The following is a 24,621-nucleotide window of genomic DNA, read 5'->3' on the forward strand; positions in this document are numbered from 1 at the left end:
GCCCTGGAAGCTATACGGCTGGCATTAGTGTGTTATTTCTTGTTGTTAAAACCACCCCAAGTGCTCAGATCTGACCTTTCCTGCCTTCCTTGCAATTCTGATCCACAATCTACATAAATTGATCCTCAATTGACCTGAAATTTGTCTTTTTCTGAGTGCTGGAGTAAGAATATTGGCTGGGGTATCATCCAACCTGCCTGAACCAAGGGTTTTCGTCCTCAATTTGGCCACCAAGCTACTGCATCTGCTATGGCAGAATGTTGCAGAGAAAATTGAAATAAAATAATCACCAAAGAATGCTCAATAATGAATCCAAAATCACACTTATGCCTTCCTTTCCCAAGTCGAACCCCTAAAGGCATCAAAATAAGATTCCAATGGAATCTTTCCTCTCCCCCATAAGTTCGTTTTGCTCAAGGGTCCACATCACATTAAAATTGACCACCTTTTAATAAATTACTTTTTCAACTAGGGGGTCGTGCCATGGGAAAAGTTATAAAGTCATTTATTAAAATATAAAGTAACTTATAAGTCACTTTAATTTACTTTTTCCAAATTTAGAAAAAGTAACTTTATAACTTAATATTATAAAGTTTTATTATAAAAGGCCCACCAAGGTAATATTTGTCTAAGTAGGTCCCCTTTGGCTAACCCATCATCTCCCAACACTGTGAATTTGCCTGCGGAGATGACTAACAGGCAAAACTATGCAACTGAGTGATCACAGGAAAATTGGGGACATTACAATCCTTCCTTCCCAGAGATTGCTTGTCCACAAGCAATGCCTCCATGTACCACCACCATCCCATACAAGCCGTATATAAAATATTGAATGCTCCTGTTGTTCTAGTCTAACATGACTATTATGCAATAACAGGCGGTGATCCATGAGGAACAAAGTACCCAGCAAGCCAACATCTGGATCCCACACCAATGCGAGAAATGCAACGCCATCCAATTGCTGCGCCACTCTGATATCAACATCAGTAACCCCTCGATGTAACCACTCATCATAGGCCCAGTGGACGAATGTACTATATATGTCAATACTAGGATCATAGTTGAAAAACTCGGACTCGCCACGGACTCGGCAAACCAAAAATTTGGACTCGGACTCGGACTCGTGAAAGACTCGTGAAAGACTCGGCAAGGACTCGGCAAAAAAAAAAACCGTAGTTTTACAAAAAAAATAAAGAAATTAATGCATTTAGAGAACATAAGAGCCATAATTGAAACATTACACATGTCACATACTCATAGTTTCAAACTTTCAACTCTAAAATGTATAATACCAAGATTTCTTCAATGCTAATTATGCTTTTATATGGAGCCTAATCAGACTCAGAGGTTAAATTTTCCCTACTTCCATCGGCGCAATTTCCCCTTGTATTTTTTGCCGGTTGTTTGGGGGCAGCACCCCCAAGTTGGGGTCAAGGGGCATCGCCGAAGGATCCTGAAATTTGACTAAGTCTGGAAAATTGAAGAATCCTCCAAAAACTAGATTTTGCATTATAACTCCTGGAGGTCCGAAACCACTCTCAAACATCCTGACAGTATATATGGAATATAACTTAAAGTATAAGAAAGAAGAAAGATATAAGGAAATATCACTTATACTTAAATGTTATATTCCATATATGAATCCTGACGGAGAGACCAAATTTTTTCACATGTTAAACTCAATTTTAAAGCTTGCATGACTTTTTTTCTGGCTCGCGCGAGTCCATCTGAAAGACTCGCGAGTCCATGCAAAAGACTCGCTCGAGTCCTTGCAAAAGACTCGCGAGTCTTTCAGATGGACTCGCCAGGACTCGTCTCGCGAGTCCTGGGCGAGTCGACTCGTGGCTCCCATGGACTCGCGAGTCTGTGGCGAGTCCACGAGTTTTAAAACTATGACTAGGATTCCAGGATAAACTCGACAAAGATCCATCATGCATATGTTGTATCCCTCTGAACATTAAAGTAAATACATATTGCCCAAGCATCACAAAGAAGTCCATAGCAACAATCTTGGAACCTGATACTCTTTGGTGTGACAGAATAAAAAACATTCTCAACCATCGCATGCAAGCCTCGGTGACTCCCGACCATACAACTATCTACTCCATTTGGGCAAAAATGATCAAACATCTCAAACCATGAAGCAACATATGTAAGTCTATGTGAAGCGATGTACCAAATACAACAATACCCGGGTCCCACATAAATATATATATCCTAGTATATGTGATGTAGAAGAAGAGTATCATCTCATCACCATCACTAGCACATAACCATTTGTGTATGTAGGACATCAAAACTATGTGGGTGTGACATTCTGCATGCTCAAATCCCAATGCCAATGGCCATCCTATCTCGCTGTAATAACTCTGACCAGCAACATGAATGATCACAAATTGGTCAACCAACCAATACCTATCAAAGAATACCCAAGAAGAATACCCCTCAACAATCTCGTGTTGAAACACTGATGTAATCAATTCCAAACTTGGGAGGGGTATACGACTCCGGCTTGGACAACTACCTGTCCATAAGGTGTCGAAGATCATGGAGTCACTGATCAACAAGAACATTGCTGCCATGTGAAGAGAATCAAATGATAAACTGATCAATGGAGTATGTATGTCATAGCTCAACAAAGTCCTCTCTAGGGTAACAACTCCACTAAGAGAGACATCAATAGGACCACTACCAACATCATGAAGCTGATCCACTATATATTCTGCATCTGGCAGCACGTGACCCTCAATACCCATTGAGTCAAAAGTAGTGAGCCCAATCCTCAAATAGGAGACACTGTCAAAATCACCATGTACCACGACAATAGGGCTATCCTCAGAAACACTTGATGCAACAGATGGTCCTCTGCTACTCTACTAAAGCACTCATCCCATATATGTCATCTACTTCAGTCGATGTAATGGATGTAGCAGCATCTTCCATGTGCTCACTACTGCTACCAATGGGTGTATGCTCATCATTAGTATATGTCATAGGAATTGGAACTGAACCTGTGGATGGTGAATACTGTGCTTTAAAAATTCGTAAATCTTCAAAATCTTTATGAATTTCATGCTTGAACACTAGCCGTCCAAGGTATTGTGAAAATATGGCAATAAAATCTCCAAATCTGAAGCAATATGTCTTCCACCTACAAATAAACTTCAAACCCTAGCTGGTTGAAGGTCCAAAATGTTGTAAACTTGCAAATATACTCAATGGTGACCCTGAGGTGGATTCATCTCTCAATATGGAGTCAGGATTTTATCCAATCCACCAATAAACGCCAAGGGTTTCCTTTCTTAGATTTCCTATAAATGAAAGCTAAAGCTCTTAAGCTTCTCATGGAGAAAATAAATAAGCCAAATATATGCAAATGAGCTCCCAAGTGCCTTTTTATAAATCTTTCATCCCAATGCCCTAATTAGGGTTTGCACATTTTATATTAAAGTTGACTTTTAATATTTTTATAATATCCATGTCTCCCAAAGCACCATTAAAAGTCACTTTATAAAATAACTTTTATAAAGTCACTTTATTCTATTACTTTTTAAAATAATTTTATAAAGTCACTTTCTAATTCTCATTTAGCTGTCGACTTTATGACTTATTAAAATGTCACTTTATGAAAACAACTTAAAATTGACTTTAACCCCTTTATATCATTATATCATAAAGTCATTTAGGGGAGAGGGACCAGTAGTCGTTAGGGCTAACTTCGTCAACATTTAGCCATTAGATGGAATATCGTAAGACCTCCGTTTTTTTAGAAATGTAAAATGGACACTTATCTAGCTACAACTAAGGTTTGGAGGTGTGAGTCATCATGCAACTCGTCAAAATAGCACGTCTAGTGCGAAGTGTTATAAAAATGACTTTTTAAAGGATTCGACCAAAACTTAATCTAAAAATGCCTAGTAGTAGTTGAACAAGAAAATATGATTTGTTGTTACTAAAATATCATATTTTTATTTAAAATATAATTTACATGCAACATAAATGAACGAAATACATATTAGTAACCATAAATCTTTGTTATCTCTAGCTTTTAAATCCAACATAAATGGACCAATAGTTGAACACAAAAAAACTATTTGTTATTGAAAAAACACATTATTATATAAAATACAACTTTTATCCAACACAAATGGACCAATAGTTGAACACTAAAATGTTTTGAAAATCCTTCACATTTGATGGAAAAAACAAGGTATTTTTTGTGCTCACCTTTTATATTTGTGATAGGGCAATTTATTAATATTAAATTCTCCAATGCATATGCATTGCTACCCCAATAGCTGTACACATAGGAATACTATTTTTTCACTATGACAACAATACTTGTTTAAATAAGTATCTTATTTTATAAATGACACACTTATAGTGGATAGTTATGATATTTTATTTCTAACAAAAAATTATTTATTTCACTTGTTAATGAATGTATATATGTTTTTATATAACATTTACAGGTTCTTATGTGTTCAAGTATAGGTCCATTTTGACCAACATTTGTTTATTTTTTTAATTACATGTAGACTATTTATTTATAATATATAGTATAAATTTGTGGTAAGATTGGATATTATAAGCACAATTGCTATAACGAGTATTGGACCCTGTACAACCATTGGCCCCTCTCCCCTAATATAATTAATACTATTAAAGTTAAAATCTGATTTAACTTTAATAATTTAATTTAAATCATTAAACCCCTGATAATTGCCAATATCAATTCATGGAAATAATCCATCCAATTCCTAGATGTAGATATGATGCCAACTGACTGCTTTGACAACTTACTATAAATAGAAAGCATGAGCAAAACATCCAAGTGACTTACTAAAAATAGTAAGTGTGAATCAAAGTGTCCTAAATGATCTCCAGAAGGCACAACACCAATATACAAGGACCCTGAGCTGAAGAATACCAAAATAAGAAACAAAAGGTGAACTGAAGAATACTTAAATAAAACACCCTCAGAAGGGTCCTCTAATCACCATGTTAGCCCGTGGGGACCAAAGTCTTAGGCTAACCTATCAAGAAATTGATGGCGTAAAAATGGGGACATTATAGTTTGCCCTTCCCAAAGATTGCTTACCCTCAAGGAATTTGTATCTGCACACCAATCGACTGCTATTTGCACTTTTATCCCTGTTTGAATACTAGGATCGCATACTCAATCTTAGAGATACTGCTCTGCCAATCTGTTGCACCACTCTGATATAACTATCATCAACCACATTGTCATGCTACAACACCCTTGGAAGTGCTCCACTATCATGCAAATCCCTAGATCCTAGGTCCATGAATCATAATCTATTCCAAGAGTGGTTGGGTAAGTATGCTCACGTAAATTCACTTAAGGGAGTATCCCCAAGTTGTTGACAACTCCTTGTAACATAACTACCCATGGGAGTGCTCCACTTGGATCCCACAGGCAAAATGACCATCCACCTTTCCTGATATCCAAAAACTCATGGTACTCTACAATGGCGACAAGTGGAATGCCAAATTGCCACAACATTGCCTCCCTATCTTGTATCCCAAAATAGAGACTATTTTGCCTTGCACACACTCCCGTCTCTGACAGGGACCCCCCTCCCTTTGTTCGACTCGTCGAGGTCTTGCAATAATTCCTGTTCGTCTGAGAGAGAAAGAGAGATGGGAAATGAACAAGTGTATTTGGAATCAAAGCCCATAAGCTAGAATCGGCATGGCATCCAAGTGACAAAAATCGCTTACTCCTCAAAGCTCTTTATATCGAACTTTCAATGAAGCTCTTCCAAATTCAATAGATCGGGTTCAAAGGTCAAAGTTTAAGACTCTTGCAAAGTTCGGCGTTTCTATTTAGAAGTGCGTTAAGCCTTTGTCCTTTCGTTTTCCAGAAGCCTACAAAGATGTCAAACTTTGTCTTGATCAAAGTTTAACAAAGTTTTTATGCTTAGGTGTTACCAAGGGGAGAATAAAGTGCTCATTTCCTTCAACTCTTTCAAACATCGAAAATAGTATCGATTTTCCCTTTTGAAGCATTAGGAGCCAAAATTTTTAATGGCATTTTAAAACGCAAAGCCCCCCCCTCAAACTTGGTGTTAGCACTTCAAAAACAAAGATCGCTTGTTCTCTTTAGTTCTCTCAATGCCAAAGAGAATGCCGAAATCTTCCCATTCAGTGAGTCGAGTTCAATGGTCATACTTTAGGAGTAGATTGCAAAGTTCGGTGTTTCTTTCAAATCCGAAATGCTCACGATTTTTTCCTACCACTGAAAAATAACACCGATATTTTTTTTAAAGAAAAAGAGGTCAAAATTCATAGCGCTTGACTCCAACTTCGGTGTTTTCAAAATCAAAATAGGATGTTTTTGCCTCCAAAGCCAAAACAAACATTGAACCTCCCCTTCAAGCATATTTTAGGCCGTGTTCTTAAAATGCGGCACTCATAAATTGCGTGTGGGAGTCCCAAAACTTTTGAGATGATATTGATCGATGATGAAAATGCGACCCCTAAGAAAGATTGGTAGATGTCAAAACCCGGTAACTGGAAAGAGAATAAAAATATATATATATATATATATACGGATCTTGGTGGATAAGTATAGGTAAGGATATAATTCAAGTGCCAACATCGAATCTCATATAATTCGTAGGAGAGTCATGCCAGAAGAAGCGTCGCTTTCTGAGAGAAGTCTAATTCAACCACGTTTAAAAGCAAAGCAATATCGCATGAAGGAGGTGAGATGCGATGACATAGTTCGGAGATATGCTCGGAAAAGGACAAAGACCATAATTCAATATGTCGTGTTTAATACCAAACTTCACCTCTCAAAGCACTTAAAAGGGCAAAATTTTTAAACAACTTCAAATTTGGTGTTTTGGACCAAGTGAAATAAAATGTTATTCTCTTTAGCCTTGCAGACACCGATGAAAACTCTGAACTTCCCTTTATGCAGCGTAAAATCAAATTTTGAAAAGCACATCTTCTATTTTTCTCTTCCAGGGGCCAAAAAATGCTGAATTTCATTTAATATCAAGTTTTAAGTGATTTTTTAAAACACAAGCTCCCAAAAGTCGGCCTTTATTGCCAAGAGGAAGATAAAATGTTTTCCCCTCGGCACATTGCCAACTCCGATAAAAATGCCGAAGTTCTCCCAAACGTTTTGTAGAATTATGTTTTTGAAAGCATAACATCCAAACTCATACCAAAATCCAGTATTAAGGCTTGAGCTCATCATTGAGTTTGCAAAAATGTGAAATAGAGGAAGATCATTCAAAAAAAAAAACAAACTATCTGGAAAGGTTCATTACCGCACCAAAATAAATCAGATTTGGAGCAATTTGTTTATCAGATATTGAAGGTGATTTTTTTTTTGTTACTGGCAACTACTTGGGACAATTTTCATCATAACCAATCAAAGTGCAAGGCAAATCAGACTCAAGATGCAAGTTGGTAAAAGGAGGAGACATGTGAGCAATTTCCATATCTCAAAATGCCTTTTCAGAATCTCAAAGAGCATTTCTAGATTAATAAAGATGAAATCAAAATTTATCAGCATTTATTTTCTGGAAATGAGGATTTGTTAGCATTCATTTATGTGTTTAGGATCAACCCACAATTATGATCAAAGAGTTTTCTTTGCCTTTGCAGGTCTGATGCTGGGAGTAAGCATGTGGAATGATGGAAGTCAAGACTCTCAAGGCATAGAGGGGAGATCACACTCAACAATTTAGAAGAACATCCAGAGATAACTTCATAAACAAACAACAGATTGCAAAGAGAGAAGCACAGGATGATTGAGTGATGGTAGAGTTGGATGAGAAAAGACCACCACCATAGTGCAGAAGACCAAAGTGATGTCATTCCCAGGGCCCTATAAGGCAGTGGTAGACAAGGAATGCTACAAGACATGCAAAAACAGAAAAAGAACAGTTGGGGATGACAAAAAATGAGTTTATTGTAAAAGCAATTGCTTTATTGTAAGATGACTGCTGGTGGGCCTAGTTTAATGCAATTCAAAAGGGGCCACAAGTTAGTTATTTCCCAACTACCAAATTCACCTTTTTGTGCCTTGAGCCCTATGAAATTTGTCTTCTAGTGGAATTAATTGAAAACAGTTGAAGGTAACTAGAAAGGTGGTTGATGGTTGTTGAGATCATTAACCAAAAAGCTGTTAGAACTTCTAGAAGGCAGATCAGAGCCATTGGGTGAATGAAATCCTGGCCATTGATTCAGAATATAAAACCTATAAAATGCCAGTGCCTCGCTCATTGTAAGGGGTTAGAAGATTAGATTTAAGAGGCTAGCAGTTCAGAAGTAGCAGTAGTTAGAAATAGAAGTAGAATAGAGTAGGATTGTTGGACATAAATTGTTGTAATAGTAGTTAGAACAAACGAATAAAGCATTGACGAATGGTGTTTTTTTCCATTTACTCTAACCTGTCTGGATGGTTTCTTTTTGTGAGATTATGCTTGAAGCAACCAAGATCAAAGAGACCAATAGATAGCACAATAACAAGAGAGACAAAATATTTGATGAGAATAAACTATATTCTAATCAAGATGCAAAAGAGATCCCCTAGATCATTAAGAGCCTGCTTATAAAGGCAAGGCTAAGAGATAAGAGAGCACACAATGATGACATGTGGCTCAATGAGACGCTAGGGTAAGTAGGGGTAGGTAGGAGAAATAGTGAAATATTCCACATGAGGTGGATCACCCACCGAAGGTGGAATTATCATCCCACAATAAGTGGATATGATAAAGTAACAACAAGATCACACCATAAAAGGTGGAAATTCTCCTACATACACACTCCCAATGTATGCACATCTCCCAATGTACCCATGTACAAATGCAATGCAATGCAATCTCTCATAAACAGAGAAAGAGAGAAAAACCCAATGGGAAAAAACCCTCCCCCAAAAGAGAGATGAAAACTATGCAAAGAACTCTCGAAGAAGCATGTGAAGGACAAAATACCATGTGAGGAAAAAGTCCCCCCCATATGAGAGAAGAAGAGAAGCCATGAAGCCCCCCCTCAATGTAGAATCTGCACCAATGGTAGAAGCTCAAAACTGAATGAAGAAACTGCTCCACGATCGTCGAACAACATTCCTCCCCTTAGTAAGAAACAAAACCAAAGGTGTATCCATGAAGTCTTCCCAATCATGAAGGGAAGATGTAGGAAAAAAACTCATGATGTATGAAGTCTCTGAAAACTGCTCAAGTGTCCCCATGTCAATGCTGAAAGTGTAATGTCCTTATTAGAACTCTCCTAAGATTATGGGTCTGTTTATTTAAGATTTCCTTGCAAGAGACTTCTTTCTGTTAAATGTTGTATCCTAATGAGCTTGAATAGTAACAATTCGCTTATTTCCAATATCCACTTCCTTATTATTGATGCAATGGTAGCTAATGATCTTTGGTTTGCAATGTCTGTCCCTATATGCAAATGCCTCAGATCAATATGAATGTTTGAGCACCCCACAGTACTGAATGCTATTGATATGATATATCGTTGAGTATAATAAGTTGCTATTTCTGATGTATCTTTAATGTGAGCACAATTCTTATCTATTCAGATATGAAGTATATATTTATATACATATATTGACTTCTTGTCCCTGATACTGCTTGGTGTATCTGCAAAGGATAATTGTCATTGGTCTGGGAGTATATGTGGCTTCTGAAATCTTCTTTATAAAATATACGAATTGTACTTCTGCTAATCGATCTGATCTGATATCAAATTATCATTGTTTCAGATGTTTGGCTCAATGCTTATACGACATTGGAGCACTGTTCCAACTTAGTTCTTATTGCTTCTATGATATTATTGTGGTGCTGTTTCTAATTAAACCATTTCTTAGGATCATGCCTCCATAACGATCCCCCGTAATCCTCCTCCCTCATTGAATGATTTTGAATGCCTCCTTATATCTTGTGTTTGGAATGATAAGTCACATTGCAAAATACTTGACTCATGCCTATCCTTGGTCGCACCATTTCATGGCATTTATGGTTACCGATTAATCTTATTCATCAATTAAATAAGCTTAATGATGCTGAGATTATATTGGTCAATACTTGCATATGTCGCTGTTGTCCTGCATCGATCTCTTAAATAAATCCATGTCTTTAATCATTATCCTTATGGTCGTATCCGATCTTTCATACCTTAATATACGACGATATCCCTTGCTCACATTGGTCCATATCTTAGTTGATACGATCTTCACTCCTTGACAAAGATCGTAATCTCATCATTGTCAATATCGATCATTAGTGATGTTCCTTATTCTATGGATGTTGACTGCTATATTATCACAGACCATGGAATGTCGCCTCACCAGGAACTACTGCACAGAATAATGAGAGAATTATATAGATCTGTTTGTCCATAGAATTATCGATGAAGAAGGCGGTGATGAGGAGTTGTTGTCGACTCTTTTCTCATTGATATATCATTGTTAGTGGCTTATGTCTTAAAACAAACTAATCGGTGTTTTACTCTGCTAATAACTCATTGTTATTGTGCCTTCTCTTAATCACCGTCAACATTTTTCTAATTGCCTATTCTCCTTCGATAGTCTTGCCTTCTATATTGGTATTGTAAATCTCCACATTCGTATGATTGTCAAGCCTTTCAATAATCAAGTGATAGTATTATTTATTGAGCTTCCCACTCTTACTGGTCGTAGTTCAATACATATTGCCCACATTATTGTCGAGTCATAACATTTATTAATGGGCATCAATAATAGTTTTTGCCACTGATTAGTATATTATTTCATTGATGCTAGGATTATACTCGTCTTTGATGTTCCTAGTCTTTGTCGATCCTCATGCAATGTATATGCTTCAATCTTGTACGTGATGATCGATATCATAGTTATTGTGTGCTATTCTTTTTCCGTCTCTTAAATATTGAGAGGTATGTTTAGTTATTGCTGTGAATGCCATGTTGACTAAGGCAAATTAAATTCATTGGATAATATTCTTCATGGTCTTGCATCCCGGAAGCCTTTCTTCAACTCCCTGTCATCCAAATCTTGAAAATGTTTGTACTTCATTATAAAGATAATACAATGAGCTTTCTCACATCATACTGTTTATTTGTTTAATCTTTATGGGTTGGATGGGGACATCATAGAAAGTTACCCCCAGATCTAGTGGAGAAGAATGAAGAATGAAGAACATGATCCAAAGACTCACATGTCTCCTCTAAAGATAAAGAGACCTCCTCCAACTGCTGTACATAAGAATCCACAATCATGTCAACCTCGAAAGAATGATCATGTAGAGAATGAACAAGAGGCTCAGAGTTTTCCCTCGCAACAATCGAAGAAGGATCATCTTCATTGAAGAGAAGATGGATATCATCAATGATGTCTCCCAAATTTGCAATGTAGGACTCCACAAATAAACTTGCAATGTCTATCAAATACTCATCCTAATGAGCTGAAGCTGGAAGACAAGATATAGCCTGCTGCACTGAATCACAAGAAGGCAAAACTGTCGCATCATCTGCATCATCAGGTGCAATAGGCGATGTGATATTAAGAGGAGGAGATGAAACGCAAGGCTCAAGAACGGGGTCACATGTGAGAATCCCCAAGTGCAAGTACCCAAAGTTCTCAAAATCTGAATCATCACAAGAAGTGTGATCATCATATGTAAAATCATCCTCGTCAATAGGAACAAAATCTGAAAAGGAATATAACCGAGATGCATGATCCACAACCCCAGTCGCAAAGATAGCTCTACTCTCCAAGTCTCTAATGATAACTGACTCAGGTGTGAACTCTACAATTTTCTTTGTTGCCCCATGTGTGATTTGTTAGATGGAAAGAAGATTGTTTGTCAAATGGGGTACACACAACACATCATTGAAGGACTTATCCCCAATGGCAATAGATCCTTTCCCAATCACATCCATATATGTATGATTGCCCATCAAAATCTGTGGCATGGTTCAAGGCTCAAATGAAGATAACATAGACTGCAAAGATGCCATATGATGAGAAGCCCCTAAATCTAGAAGCCATCTCCCTGAATCATGACTTGTAGTAGCACAAAGAGCTTGTCCTTTTCTTGTCCCAAAAGAGTGAGTCTTCCCACTTGTTGCTGCCATAAATGCTTGACCTTTCCCCTTTGATTGTGAGGAAGTGGAAGGTAACGAATCCTCCTCCTTGTAGGTATTAGGCAAATTGATGTTGTTCTTTTTGAGGATATGGGGGAGCTCACCAATCTTCTTAGAATGGCAACGACGCTCCTCATGACCAACATTTTTACAATAGGCACAAGTTGGTCTCTCCTTTGCTGAATTGTCCTTTTTGGAAGAGGATGAATCCCCTTGTCGTGGACAAGGTGGTGCTTTGTCCTTAGGCTTTGATTGGCATTTCTTCTTGTTTGAGTTGTCCTTTCCTTGATTTCCTTTGTTCCCTTGAGTTGCCACATATGCTTGAGACTTAGAAGTCTTAAGAATGCTCATGCTTATCAACTTAGTTTGCTCCATCATCAACATATATGTGAAAGCATCAAATGTAGGCATTTTGTAGCTTGAACCTATTGTCATGCTATGGGTTTGGAAACTAGAAACAAATGTTGCATATTCTTGTGGAAGTTTGCCTATCAAATTGTAGATCAATTGAGTATCCTTCTTATCAATGCCACAATCTTTGAGTTGTGCCCTCAACTCATTTGCTTTAGTGACATAACCTTGTATTGTATCAAAGTTTTTGGGATCTAACATGGTGAGATCACTTTCAATTTGATATTCCCTAATCTCATCAACTTGACCATACAAGTCTTGAAACTTTTGCGAAGTATCCTTAATTAAAGTACATCTTTCAATATGAAAAATGAGATCCTTTGATACATACTTTCTTAAGGTACCAATTGCCATGATGTTCTTAGTGAGCCAATCCAAGTGACCATTGGGATCAACCTTAGGATCAACAGGAGAAACAATAGTTCCATCAATGTAATGAGTTAATCCTTTTTCCATTAGTTTACTCCATGCATCAATTTTCCAAGTAGTATAATTATGTGGAGTTAAGAGAGGAAACTTAGGAGAACCCATAGCAGCAAAAATGAAAGAACACAAGAGAACAAGAGCACAAGAGACACCTGTTGTGTGTGTCGTACACACACTCCCATCCCTGACGGGGACCCCCTTTTGTTTTCGCCCTTTGTTTGCTCAAGAAAGGTGAAGCCAGAACAATGTCTTCGAACCCGAACTCGTTTGAGAAGGGCATTGTAAAATGGATATTCGGCATCTCTTGTTCCATGGCAAGATAGATGAAATCACACATTTCGGTCCGAAATACCCTTCTCAGACCAGAATTCGCGAACTTCAAATCGCGCCAAACGCTTCATCAACCCGAAAATGACCAACACTTCTAAAGTTGCACATTTCGGGCTAGATAGCCGAGTTTTAGGTAGAAGTTCGTTCTTTTCCCTGTGAAATCCCAAAATTCGTCAAAGGGAACAAACCAGGTTGAAATAAAGTTCGCTCAAAATACCTCAATAACCCGAAGTTAGAAGCAAGGGCCGTTTTTGCATCCAAAATCCAAAGTTCGCACATTTTGAGCAAGAAACCCAAAATCCCAAGAAAAAGGAAAATCACGTAGAACAACCCATTCGGCCGAATTTCATTAAGTGAAAAAGCCATAGAAAGTTGCAAATTCCATGTGAAATGGCCGACTTTCTCAAGGGTATGGCGTCCAAATCAAATCGCCCAAAACCCCGTGCTTTGTTTAATTTGCACAGTTCATTAACAAACCCCGAATTTCATCAAAGACTTATAAATTAAGTGAAGGAGGCAAGAAAAAATAAAATCTCACAAAACCACTCTCTGTGCCGAAATAACAAAGGGCTCTCAAATCGGAAATGTGACAAAGAAAAATCATGCAATAAGTCCAAATGTGCCGAATAAGCTAAATCACGCCTGAGACACCATTTTAGCCGAAACGAACTTCAGAGGCTAAATCTCAAAATCAAGCCAAGAGAGCCGAAAAAGAACAAAGTTAAAAGGCTCACAAATCGTCTTAAAGAGCTGAAAATGATCAACAAGTCCACAATTGTGCAGGAAAATTTCTAAGTCGCGCAACATGACCACATTAGCCGAAATTAGGAGGCGAAGGGACAGTTCACAAATTCGTCTAAAAGCCCGAAGTCATAGGTCGAATTCATTTTGCCATCACGTCTGTCATCGAGCCTTCAAAGGTGGCAGATATGCCCAAGTCGCCAAAGCCAAACAAAATGACGTTCGCTGTAAAACCTACAAAATGCCCGATAAAGACCTTTATTCGGTGAAATGAAGTAGAAGTCTAAAATTCACGCAAAATCGTCTTTTTAACCGAAAAACTTAAATGGATCAAAATATCGCACTAAGCTTCTTAAGTTGAAAGGTTAAAAAATCAAAATCGCACTTCTAAATCAAATGACCGAGTTTTGGTATTAACGCAAAGGGGTGTTTAGAATCTCCTAAGGCAAATTCGCTCATTTAGGCCAAAAAGGCCGAGATGCATTCAAAGGAGAGGCGTCTAGGTAAAATTGCACCATGTCAATAAAGTGTGCGAATTTCACAGGTGTTGAAAGAAAGTCGCACAAAACATGTCAAAATGTCGAAGTTCATCAGAGGAAGGTGAAAAGACTTAAGTCAAAATCTCCCAAAACCTTCAAATCCCTTGAAGTTTTAAAAGAAAGACATTTGTTGCAATAATATCTCGCAAAAGATATGAAACGCGCGGATTTTCATCGAGGGGCATTTAAAGTTAAAATTTAATATGATTGTTAAATTAAGTTATTTAATTTTTCAAAATGATTATTAAAAGTGGAATTCATTGTTTGCAGATTGATGGCAACCTAAAGCGCAAATTGGAGACGCAATCGCAAGCGATGCCAGGAAGCAAGAATGGGGAACGTACTGTAGGGCTCAAGGTTGAAGTGACGAAGCGGCGAAGCACGGGGAAACGCACCACCACCGGACCACAAGACGAAATCCATCCTCAAGACCGAAGACAAAGAACACGCAGGAGCACTCAAAATGTGCATTCTTGGAAATACACAGTTGGAAGATATTCTAGAAAATCAGTTTTTAAAAAACGTGTTGTTTAAATGTAAAGGACTACTTGTGGGCTCTGTCTAATGAATTCAAAATGAGGGGACACAAGTCAGTTATTCCCAACTACCAGGTGGATTGAATTGATGCCAAACAGTTGTAGGTAGTTGAGAATATGGTTGGGTGGATAATCGAGGATTGAATGGGCATGGGTTAAAGCTGTCAGGCTTCTAGAAGGCATATCAGGGTTGTTGGATGCAATCAATCCTCACCCTCGATTCAAATTGTAAAATCAATAAAAGGCAAGATGCCTCTCATTTTAAAGGGTTAGATAGTTAGAGTTTTTGTAGAAAGATAGATTTTAGTAGTTAGGAATAGAGTAGAACTGCTGCAGAAATTGTTGTAATGATAGCCAAAATCAATATATGAACATTGAAGTATGGTTTCCTTCAATAGGTTTAGATAGATCCTTTTTGGTGTCCAAGTATTTGATGGATTTGGGTTCATACCATTGGGGATATGCTGATTGTGTATCCCTGTGTATGGTTAGTCTGAGCCATTAAAATTGTGTTTAGTTCAATTGCAGGTGTCTGTCTGAGCTACGCCAAAATTGGATGCTTAGCCATGTACCTGCAGTCTGAAAATCTTCTAAGTTCCCTTAAAGATTGCACCATTCTTGTGAGGTTGTAGTTATTCTGGCCAAGCAGAGATTGATTATGTCGAATCCGTATACTCGCATACCAGTCTTGTTAATTTTAGGTCTCTTAACCATTCTCCTTTGCTTTTATTTCCCAGTTTGATAATCGCAGCAGAACAACTTGTTGTAAACGTAAGGCCCCTTGTGCTCCCAACAAAACACATCAACCGTTGAGCTATCCTGTAGTCATGACTTGACATTTGGAACCTTGAGGTTGTCCCCTTTGATCAAATAAAATAGCATTAGGGATTTCCTTATTTCAAGAGAGGATATGATACTCAGCAAGTAAATTCTATTTTGCGTTGGCCGGATAGAGTTGTAGCAATACAATTTTAGCCATGTCAACAACACCCCCCCAAATTCGCTCAAGCAAAGTAACCCCCCAAATGATGATTTTGGCACTTTATATGTAGTGCGTGTACAATAGGCCACTTGCAAACACTGACAAAGTGGACTTCTAATTTTGTTTGACAACTTGCCCCAATAGGCTAACAACTACAATGCAAAAGACCAAAAGGATAGATCTATGCAATACAAGTGCCAAATTGGCCAAAAATGACCATATACTGAAAACTATGTTACCCTGAGTTTTTGGGACGAGGACAACAGGGGACAACGGGACAAGTTTTCGGGATGACAAATTTTTTTGCCAATTTTGGGGATGTGTCGATGTGTTTTTCATGCACATGCGAACACAGAATAAAATACCAAGGTATCTTATCTTCTCTTGAACAAAGTTATTCGAATGTTGAAGATTTGCCTAAGGATCAATCGAAATAACTCCAAGGTTCTTATATGTAGGGTCTCTACGTGTGGATAAGCTCTGTGGTTTGATGTGATTATGCTGGAATCACAAGGGGACTTACATTCGAATGCCTAAGTGTTTGAATTTGATGGAACTTGAGTCCTATCTAATCACGAGGGAGAATAAAGAAATAGCAAAAGGTAAAGGGCTCAAAAAGTCTACTCTAAGAATCAGAGAAGATAAATGAACAACTAGGTGGAGTCCTACTAGGTTGGGTCTCACCATCAGGTTGAACAATCCGACACCAACTCAGTGTGATCTTCTAAGGGATGTTTTGAATATATTCAAATCGTTATCAGACATTGATCACCATTAAAGTTAATGCATGAACAATAGACGTGTAACGACTCGAGATTAAGCTCATTCTACGCTAGTTGACCAGACAGGGCGCCCTTACAATCAGCAAGAGGCTAGTGGTTTGGACTAGGCGGATTCCACACGAGTGCATTCAGTAACTTCTTTCATTCAATCTAATTGTTTACCATCTAAAACGCAGATTCAACAAGAAACCATGCATATTGCAAAGACACAACACACTTCACCATAACTTCAATGAAAATGGAGTTCATTTACAATTTAGGCAACAATTTCTTGCCTTCTCTTCCTAATCTACTCTAATTGCTATCTATTCACTATTCTAGCTACTAACTCTTGACTAACTGTTTATCAACTATTAATCAACTATTAACCTTTACAAATGAAGAGTCAAAGCTCTATATAGAGAGCTCTTTACAATTCAATGGCTAGGATTACAAGATGAAAACCCTTGTTATAACAAACTCCTTTAGCCAATGAGAAAATTACATTAATGCTTGCGAACCAATGGGAAACCGAGGTAGGTGCCTCGAAGTTTGTGCCATCACTGGTGAGTCAAGTACATTGAATTTGGACATGCTGATGTGGACCTATCTGACTGGAGGAACAGTGACTGGGATGCCACCTTGTCTTGCGTTTGTGATTGGTTAATCAAGGAACGTTGTATTTCTTGATATTCAATGTGATGATGATGAGAAGCTAACTTTGATTAACTCTTCTAAAACTATCTGCTTCTTTCAACGTACCCTTGCACTGGCCTTGGTTGATCCTCCTTTGTCCTTGATGTACTAGATGAATGATGTACCTCTCCTTGGCTCACCTGTGTTTGATGAGGCCCCTTCACGATCAAGTCACTCCTCTGGTAGCTCACCTCGCCTTGAAGTGTTTATAAGATCTTTCTTCTATGCCATCTTGCGATTTCTCCATGTGATAGAATGAGATCCTTGAGGATGTGTTGTGCGAATCGCACACCCATCCCCGTCTTGGACAGGGACCCCCTGGTTTGTGCCTTTCTGTCTTTGTGGAAGAGGAAGGGTATGTGAAGGGTCAAGTTGGTGAGTGATGCAGTCTGAAATGTCGTCTTGATCTTCAAATGCCCTGAAATTTGGCTAAGTCTGGAATGTCTTGACCCTAAAATTTGGCTAAGTCTGGAATTTCCTGGCCCTGAAATTTGGCTAAGTCTGGAACGTCCTGATCCTAAAATTTGACTAAGTCTGAAAACTGAGGAATCCTCCAAAAACTAGAATTTGCAATATAACTCTTGGAGGTCTGAAACCACTCTCAAACATCCTGAAAGTATATATGGAATATGACTTAAAGTATAAGAAATTTCTTATACTTAAATGTTATATTCCATAAAATGATCCTTCGACGAGATCTTGACAAACTTGCCCAAGTGCCCAAGCTCGCACTTCTTGAGGAAAACGTTTAAAATTGCTAAAATGCCCAATTTCGGACCTTGGGGCAAAAACTGGAAAATGTTTAAAAGTTGCAAAAAACCCCCAGAGGTCCGAAAATCACTTAAGTCCTCCAATTTCGGACCCTGGGGCTAAAATGTGAAAAAGTGAAAAAGTTGCGAAAAGTGCCTTGAGGTCCGAAAATTCACTTAAGTTGCCAAAAGTGCCTTAAGGTCCGAAAATTGCTTAAGTTGCCAAAAGGTGCTTTAGGTCCGAAAATGATAGAGTTCGCAAAAATGTTTAAATGCTCCGAAATTAGCCTTAGACTTCCAAATTCGGACCCTGGGGCCGAAATTCAAAGTTTGACAAACTTGCAAAGAGGGCTGAAAGGTCCAAAGTTTTTCATAAATTACAAAAACGTCCAAATGGTCCGAAGTCTTCTTAAATTGGCAAAAGTGTTTCAAAGTCCGAAATTTCAGATAGAAGGTTAAAATCGCAAAAACTCAGAAATTTGTAAAAACGCTTGAAAACTCCGAAATTCGCGAAAAAGGGCTAAGGGTCCGAAATTCGTCGAATTTGCAAGAATAGCCAATGGTCCGAAGTTTTCTTTAAGTTGCAAGAAGTGTTCAAGGGTCCGAAAATTACCCTTCAGCTGGAACAAAAACCCAAGCGCTCTGAAATTCGCCAGAAGGTTAAAGTCGCGAAGTTCCAAACATGGGCCTAGGGCCCGAAGTTTTTAAATGAATTTGCAAACATGTTTAAAGCTTCGAAAATCCAAAGGCGTTAAAAACTCCGAAAACACTGTAAGTTCACAAAAACGTTGAAAAGTCCGAAAATGCCTTGATATACCAAAAGCGTGGAAAGGTCCAAATTTATCTTTAAAATCTAAGTTGCCGGTTCGGGTTCCGGTTCCGGTTCGGGTTCGAAGAACCCGGTATGGCAAAATTTTGAAAAGGGGTTTGGGTTCGTTTGGGTTCGTTAATACAAAAACATGTAAATTTTTTATATATATATATATATTTTGATATTTGTGAAGCCTATAAGCATGAATTAAAATATGCATGTCACATAGCATCATATGAACAACAAAACAAACATAAACTTGTAATCATAGCATCATGATCATACCATAATTGATAATAGCATCATATACATCAAGTTTAATATCAAAATGACAAAATATTCAAGTATCATTGTTTCAACTTTCAACAATATAAACTTAAAGTTTAATCATCAAATGGATCATCTAATTCTTCATCCTCCTCCTCCTCCTCCTCCTCCTCATTGACATTGACATTACATGAGCCAATGCCACTTGCACTTGCACTATAAGTTGGCTCAATTTCCGAGTCATCAAGTGTCAATGCAAGAAGCTGAGAAGCAGGAGCATTCAAATCAGTATGCTCTGGCTCTATATCCCACATCTTTGTTTCCCCTTGTGTGTAGTCATGTTGTTTGTGTGAAAGAAGACGTAGGTTGGAATGCACATATACTAAATTCTCCACTCTTTTTGATAGCAGCCTATTGCGCTTTACTGAGTGGATGAAAGAGTATGTGCTCCAATTTCTTTCTGAAGCAGATGAACTAGCAACCTATGAAGACAAAGTAAACAATTAAAGTTATACATTAATAAAAATAAAATTACTAGCAACCTATGAAGACAAAGTAAACTATAAATAAACTAAAACTTGTAAATTTAAAATTTTAATTAATTAAACTTACTTGTGATAAAACTTTTATAGCGAGGGGTTGTAGGTGTTGGAAGCATGTGCCATGGAAGTACCACCAGCTATGAGCATCTTTCTTGGATCTATGACGAAGTGCATCAACACTTAGACCATTCCCATTTGCGAATTCTATGAACTCATTTGTAACAACATCTCGCAAATCATCATCGGGATATAGTCTAAGAAATGCTGCCTTATACCCATCAGATACTTCTAGATCTCTCCATGGTGGAATCCTTCCTGGTTTATCAAGAAATTGATTGCTATAGTACTTAGGTGTCAAGGCATAGGCAAGAAGGTGCAAAGGAGTGGTCATCTTATTCCACCTCTCTACAATAATTACTTCCAGTTCTTTGAAGAATTTCTCCTGAGGATCATTCTCTTTTTCATTTATAGTAACCTTTATTTTTTCAAGCATTGAATCAATGCCATCATAAATCTCACCTATGCAAGGCCTATCCATGTCTGTATAGCGAATCATGCTCATGATGGGCTCAGTGATACTTAGGAGATATGTAACAAGATCCCACCATTTCTCATTCAATATTCTATCCCTAATTTTTTCTGCCCTCTCAGTGCTACTTTGCTTCCATACAGTCCAATTGGTGCTGATCACCATATTGCATAGTGCCACTCTAACTTTCACAAGTCGTCTTAAGACGATTGTGTTTGATGCAAAACGGGTCTCAGCAACCTATAACACAAATTAATGCCAAATGATTAAAAAATAAAGCCAAACTTTAAAGAAGAATACACAATATAGCTTACACAATGATATTATTAACATTGAAAATTCAAAAAAATCAGAAAATGTAAAATTAAATTACTATTTCACTTACCTTCAATAGCTCCAAATTTGAATAGGTTCTAAAAATCCCTTGAGACATGTGGTGGTTTGTGATGAACATCTGGATGTCCTCAGCCTCTGCATACACATCTCTGATCCATTTTATTTTTTGCCCAATCCTTTGTAGCATAAGATTGAGTGAATGTACCGCACAAGGTGTCCAAAAGATGTGATCATAGCGTTGCTCAACCAACAAACCAGCAGCTCTACAATTTTTTGCATTGTCCGTTATGACTTGGACAACATTGCGAGGTCCCACAGACTCAATGGCAGAGATGAGAATTTCTGCAATAAATTGGCCATCTTTTATTTGGCCCTCACAATCCACAGCTCTCAAAAACATTGCCCCTTTAGGGGACACCGCTATGACATTGATCAAGGGACGGTTTTTAGCATCTTTCCACCCATCTGAAACAATTGTTACACCTGTCTCAACCCATGAATCCCTTATGGGTTTCAATGCATCTTCAACCCTCTTCACCTCTTTCTCCAATAATGTTCCACGTACCTTCTCATAACTGGGGCCCTTATACCCTCTTGGTGCCTCATTAACACTTTTTATCATTTGCTTCCACTATGGGGAGCGAACAACATTGAATGACAACCCATTTGCATAAATGCACCTTACTATATCTTGATCAGCAGTGTCTCTACTCTCATTTTGGAATGCGGTTTCTAAAGGCCCCTTTGTTCTTTTACGTGTCAAGGGTGGTTCACTTTGAGGTTCATTTGTGGCAAAGAAGGGGTGGTCTTCTACTACAATACTGGGATTAGAAGGGCCTTGCATTCCCCTTGTTTTCTTTGATGCGGTTTGGTTCAATCTACGGGCTTCCCTCTCTTCTGCCGCCTCATGCTCCCTAATATATTTCATCACTATCTCATTTGGTATAGGTTTACCATTTTTTCCAGGGCATTTTTTGATGCCTCTTCCTTTTATTCCACACAAATGGCCTACCACCCGATAATATGAACTATTACGTTCAATATCACATCCATGGCATTTCCAACGGAATCCCCCACCTCCCGGAAGTTGTTTTATAATGTCCACATATTTCCATAAGGGAGAATTTGGATCATTTCTTTGTTTTGCAATTATTTGTTCATTGCCAATGGAGGAAGATGTAGTGTAATGGACACCCTAGAATGCCCAAAAACTAACCCCACTGCTGATAGGAATTTAGTCAAACAGTTTGCAGCCAACTCCTTATTCCTCCGTTTAATGTTTCAATGTTTTTTTGTTTTTAAGTCTTTGCACAGGTATGAAACCACATAACATGAACTAAAAAGAATTTACAATAATAGGCAAGCTGGAAATTGAACTACTGCTGTTATAATATTATTTTCAGAATTAACAAAATCAAATACATAGCAGGTTATTTTCAACTCACTAAATACTCCAGCATTTTGACATAATGTTCCAACCAAAGTTTCTAATTCTGCTGCTACAGTAACATGAATAGTGCTGCATGAATAGTGCCAAGTGAATAGTGCTGCATGAATAGTACCCGCGTGAATAGTGTCGCGTGAATAGTACCCACGTGAATAGTGTCACGTGAATAGTACCTGCGTGAATAGTGTCGCGGCCTGTAGCTGGAAATGCAACCAAATAATGCTACTGCTTGTAGCTGGAAAAAACACCCAATCTGCCTGTAAATGAAGCTGATAGCAAAGGATTCCAAAGGCCAAACCCCAAGGGAATGACGTCTAGAATGTCACAAGAGAGGATAGACGTCCTCTAATGCCAAGAACGGATCTGCAACTCACACACCAAATTCTTCTCATATTCCACATGCCCAATGAAGCCACAAAAGCTCTCTTTTATTCTTTCTTCAAGGGGCAACCCAACTCACTCAAGCAATGTGGGATAAAACATGTTCAATATAAAACATATTAAAATATTCACTTATGTCTCCCTTGGTTGCCCCTTTGATTTACACATATCTCCATAAAATAAATATTAAAGTAACACTTTAATATTTTACAATTAAATTAAATGTTACTTTAATAAAACTTCAGGCATTAAAATATATTAGCAATCGAACTCCGAATAGCGTGAGTGATAGCTCGTTGGAAAGCTCTCGCCAAGGAGTATCAAATCCAATCACCAAAACTAGCCCCCGTTGTGTCCTGCTGACTTACTAAAAATAGTAAGTATGCCTGAAACTAAGTAAATCAACTTCGTTTTGGCCCAAACTGGAAATGACTAGGCCAAAACACTCCAGGATCCTTTTAAACCCTTCGTTAGCCCTCGGGACCATGTAGAGCTAGGCTAACGCACATATACTTGGTCAATCTGCTAGAGTGGGGACATTAGAGTCCGCCCCCCTTGAAATTGCTTGTCCTCTAGCAATCTCAGTCCAGCCTGCTGTATCACCTGCTCATTCTCCCATGTAGCATCTTCCTCCGACAGGTCTCTCCATCTGACCAAATACTCCTTCACTATCCTGTTTCTGAGTTTCCTCTTTCTGGTGTCCAGAATAGCCTCAGGTACTAACACGAGCTTCCCCTCCTCATCCAAAGGAGGTAAATCTGCAGAAAGTACTACACTCTGACCAATAGCTTTCTTAAGCCTAGACACATGAAATACATTGTGTACTCGACTGCCCTTTGGAAGCTCAAGCTCATAGGCGACTTCGCCCACTCTGCGAATCACCCTGTAGGGACCATAAAATCTAGGCTTCAGCTTCTCTGCCCCGCTCCTCTTGAGAGATGACTGCCTATATGGCTGTAGCCTCAAGTATACCATATCCCCTACCTCGAAACTGCGCTCTACCCTGTGCTGATCAGCATACAACTTTTGTTGATTCTGAGCTTGCTGTATGTTCTCCTTGAGCACTCTCAGGATATCCTGACTATCCTGCAATAAGTCTTTGGCTTTGGGCACCCTGCTGTCCCCCAAAACCAGATCCATGAAGCTTGGTGCTTCATAACCATAAAGTGCCATGAAGGGTGTCATCCTGATGGACATATGATATGTAGTGTTGTAACAGTATTCTCCCATATGCAACCATCTAACCCAAGCCCTCTGCTGTGTAGTCACATAGTTCCTCAAATATCCCTCCACCCTTTTATTCACAATCTCCGTCTGCCCATCTGTTTGCGGATGATAACTAGTGCTGGGTGTAAGATCTGTGCCACACAACCTAAAAAACTCTTGCCAGAAAATACTCATAAATTTACTATCCCGATCACTGACAATGAATCTAGGTAGCCCATGTAACCTGAATATCTCTCTGAAGAAAAGATCTGCCACCTGTGTTGTTGTGTAAGTGGACGGAATAGCAAAGAAGTGAGCGAACTTCGTTAAGCGGTCTACCACCACATAGATGCAATCCCTCCCTTGCACTCGTGGCAACCCAGTGATAAAGTCCATTGAAATACTTTCCCATTTCCTATGTGGGATGGGCAAGGACTGTAGTAAATCCGCAGGGAACGTGTGCTCTCCCTTATTCTGCTGGCAAACTGCACACTCCCTGACATACCTCTGAACATCATCCTTGAGCCCTCTCCATGAGAATCGCTCTTGGATCTACCTATAGGTCTTGAAGACCCCCAGATGCCCAGCTGTAGGTGCATCATGAAATGCCCTAAGTATCGCTTCTCTCAACTGTGATGACGGAATCAAGTAAACTCTGTCCTGAAATCTGATCAATCCATCTATCACCTCATAGCGACCATCCTGCGTAGTACCTGAAATCAAACCAGACGCCCAAGTATCCCCGACATACTCTGCTATAATCTTATCCCTCCAATCTCCTGTAATCTCTGCA

The 24,621-nt window shown here is 38.5% G+C and overlaps 2 protein-coding genes across 2 annotated transcripts in view; one reads left to right on the top strand and one right to left on the bottom strand.

Annotated features, from left to right (window-relative positions):
• Positions 1-24,621, top strand: part of LOC131028826 (probable tocopherol cyclase, chloroplastic) — a 284,943-nt gene that overhangs the window by 199,400 nt on the left and 60,922 nt on the right. The window lies entirely within an intron of this gene.
• LOC131876334 (uncharacterized) lies at positions 19,319-20,979 on the bottom strand. The gene is made up of 2 exons (XM_059221383.1): positions 20,000-20,979; positions 19,319-19,869 (listed from the first exon to the last, which is right to left on the bottom strand). The coding sequence occupies exons 1-2, from the start codon at positions 20,621-20,623 to the stop codon at positions 19,504-19,506; spliced, it is 990 nt and encodes a 329-aa protein (XP_059077366.1). The 5' UTR covers positions 20,624-20,979; the 3' UTR covers positions 19,319-19,503.

This window comes from Cryptomeria japonica, chromosome 5, assembly GCF_030272615.1.
Source record: "Cryptomeria japonica chromosome 5, Sugi_1.0, whole genome shotgun sequence".
In the NCBI taxonomy this organism is placed as follows: domain Eukaryota; kingdom Viridiplantae; phylum Streptophyta; class Pinopsida; order Cupressales; family Cupressaceae; genus Cryptomeria; species Cryptomeria japonica.

Bases quoted from the DNA above. Each gene is read 5' to 3' on its own strand.
- LOC131876334 (XM_059221383.1), bottom strand. From the start codon at position 20,623: ATGGTGATCAGCACCAATTGGACTGTATGGAAGCAAAGTAGCACTGAG. The intron at 19,870-19,999 runs GTAAGTTTAATT...TTGTCTTCATAG, and splicing joins CTATAAAAGTTTTATCACAA to GTTGCTAGTTCATCTGCTTC.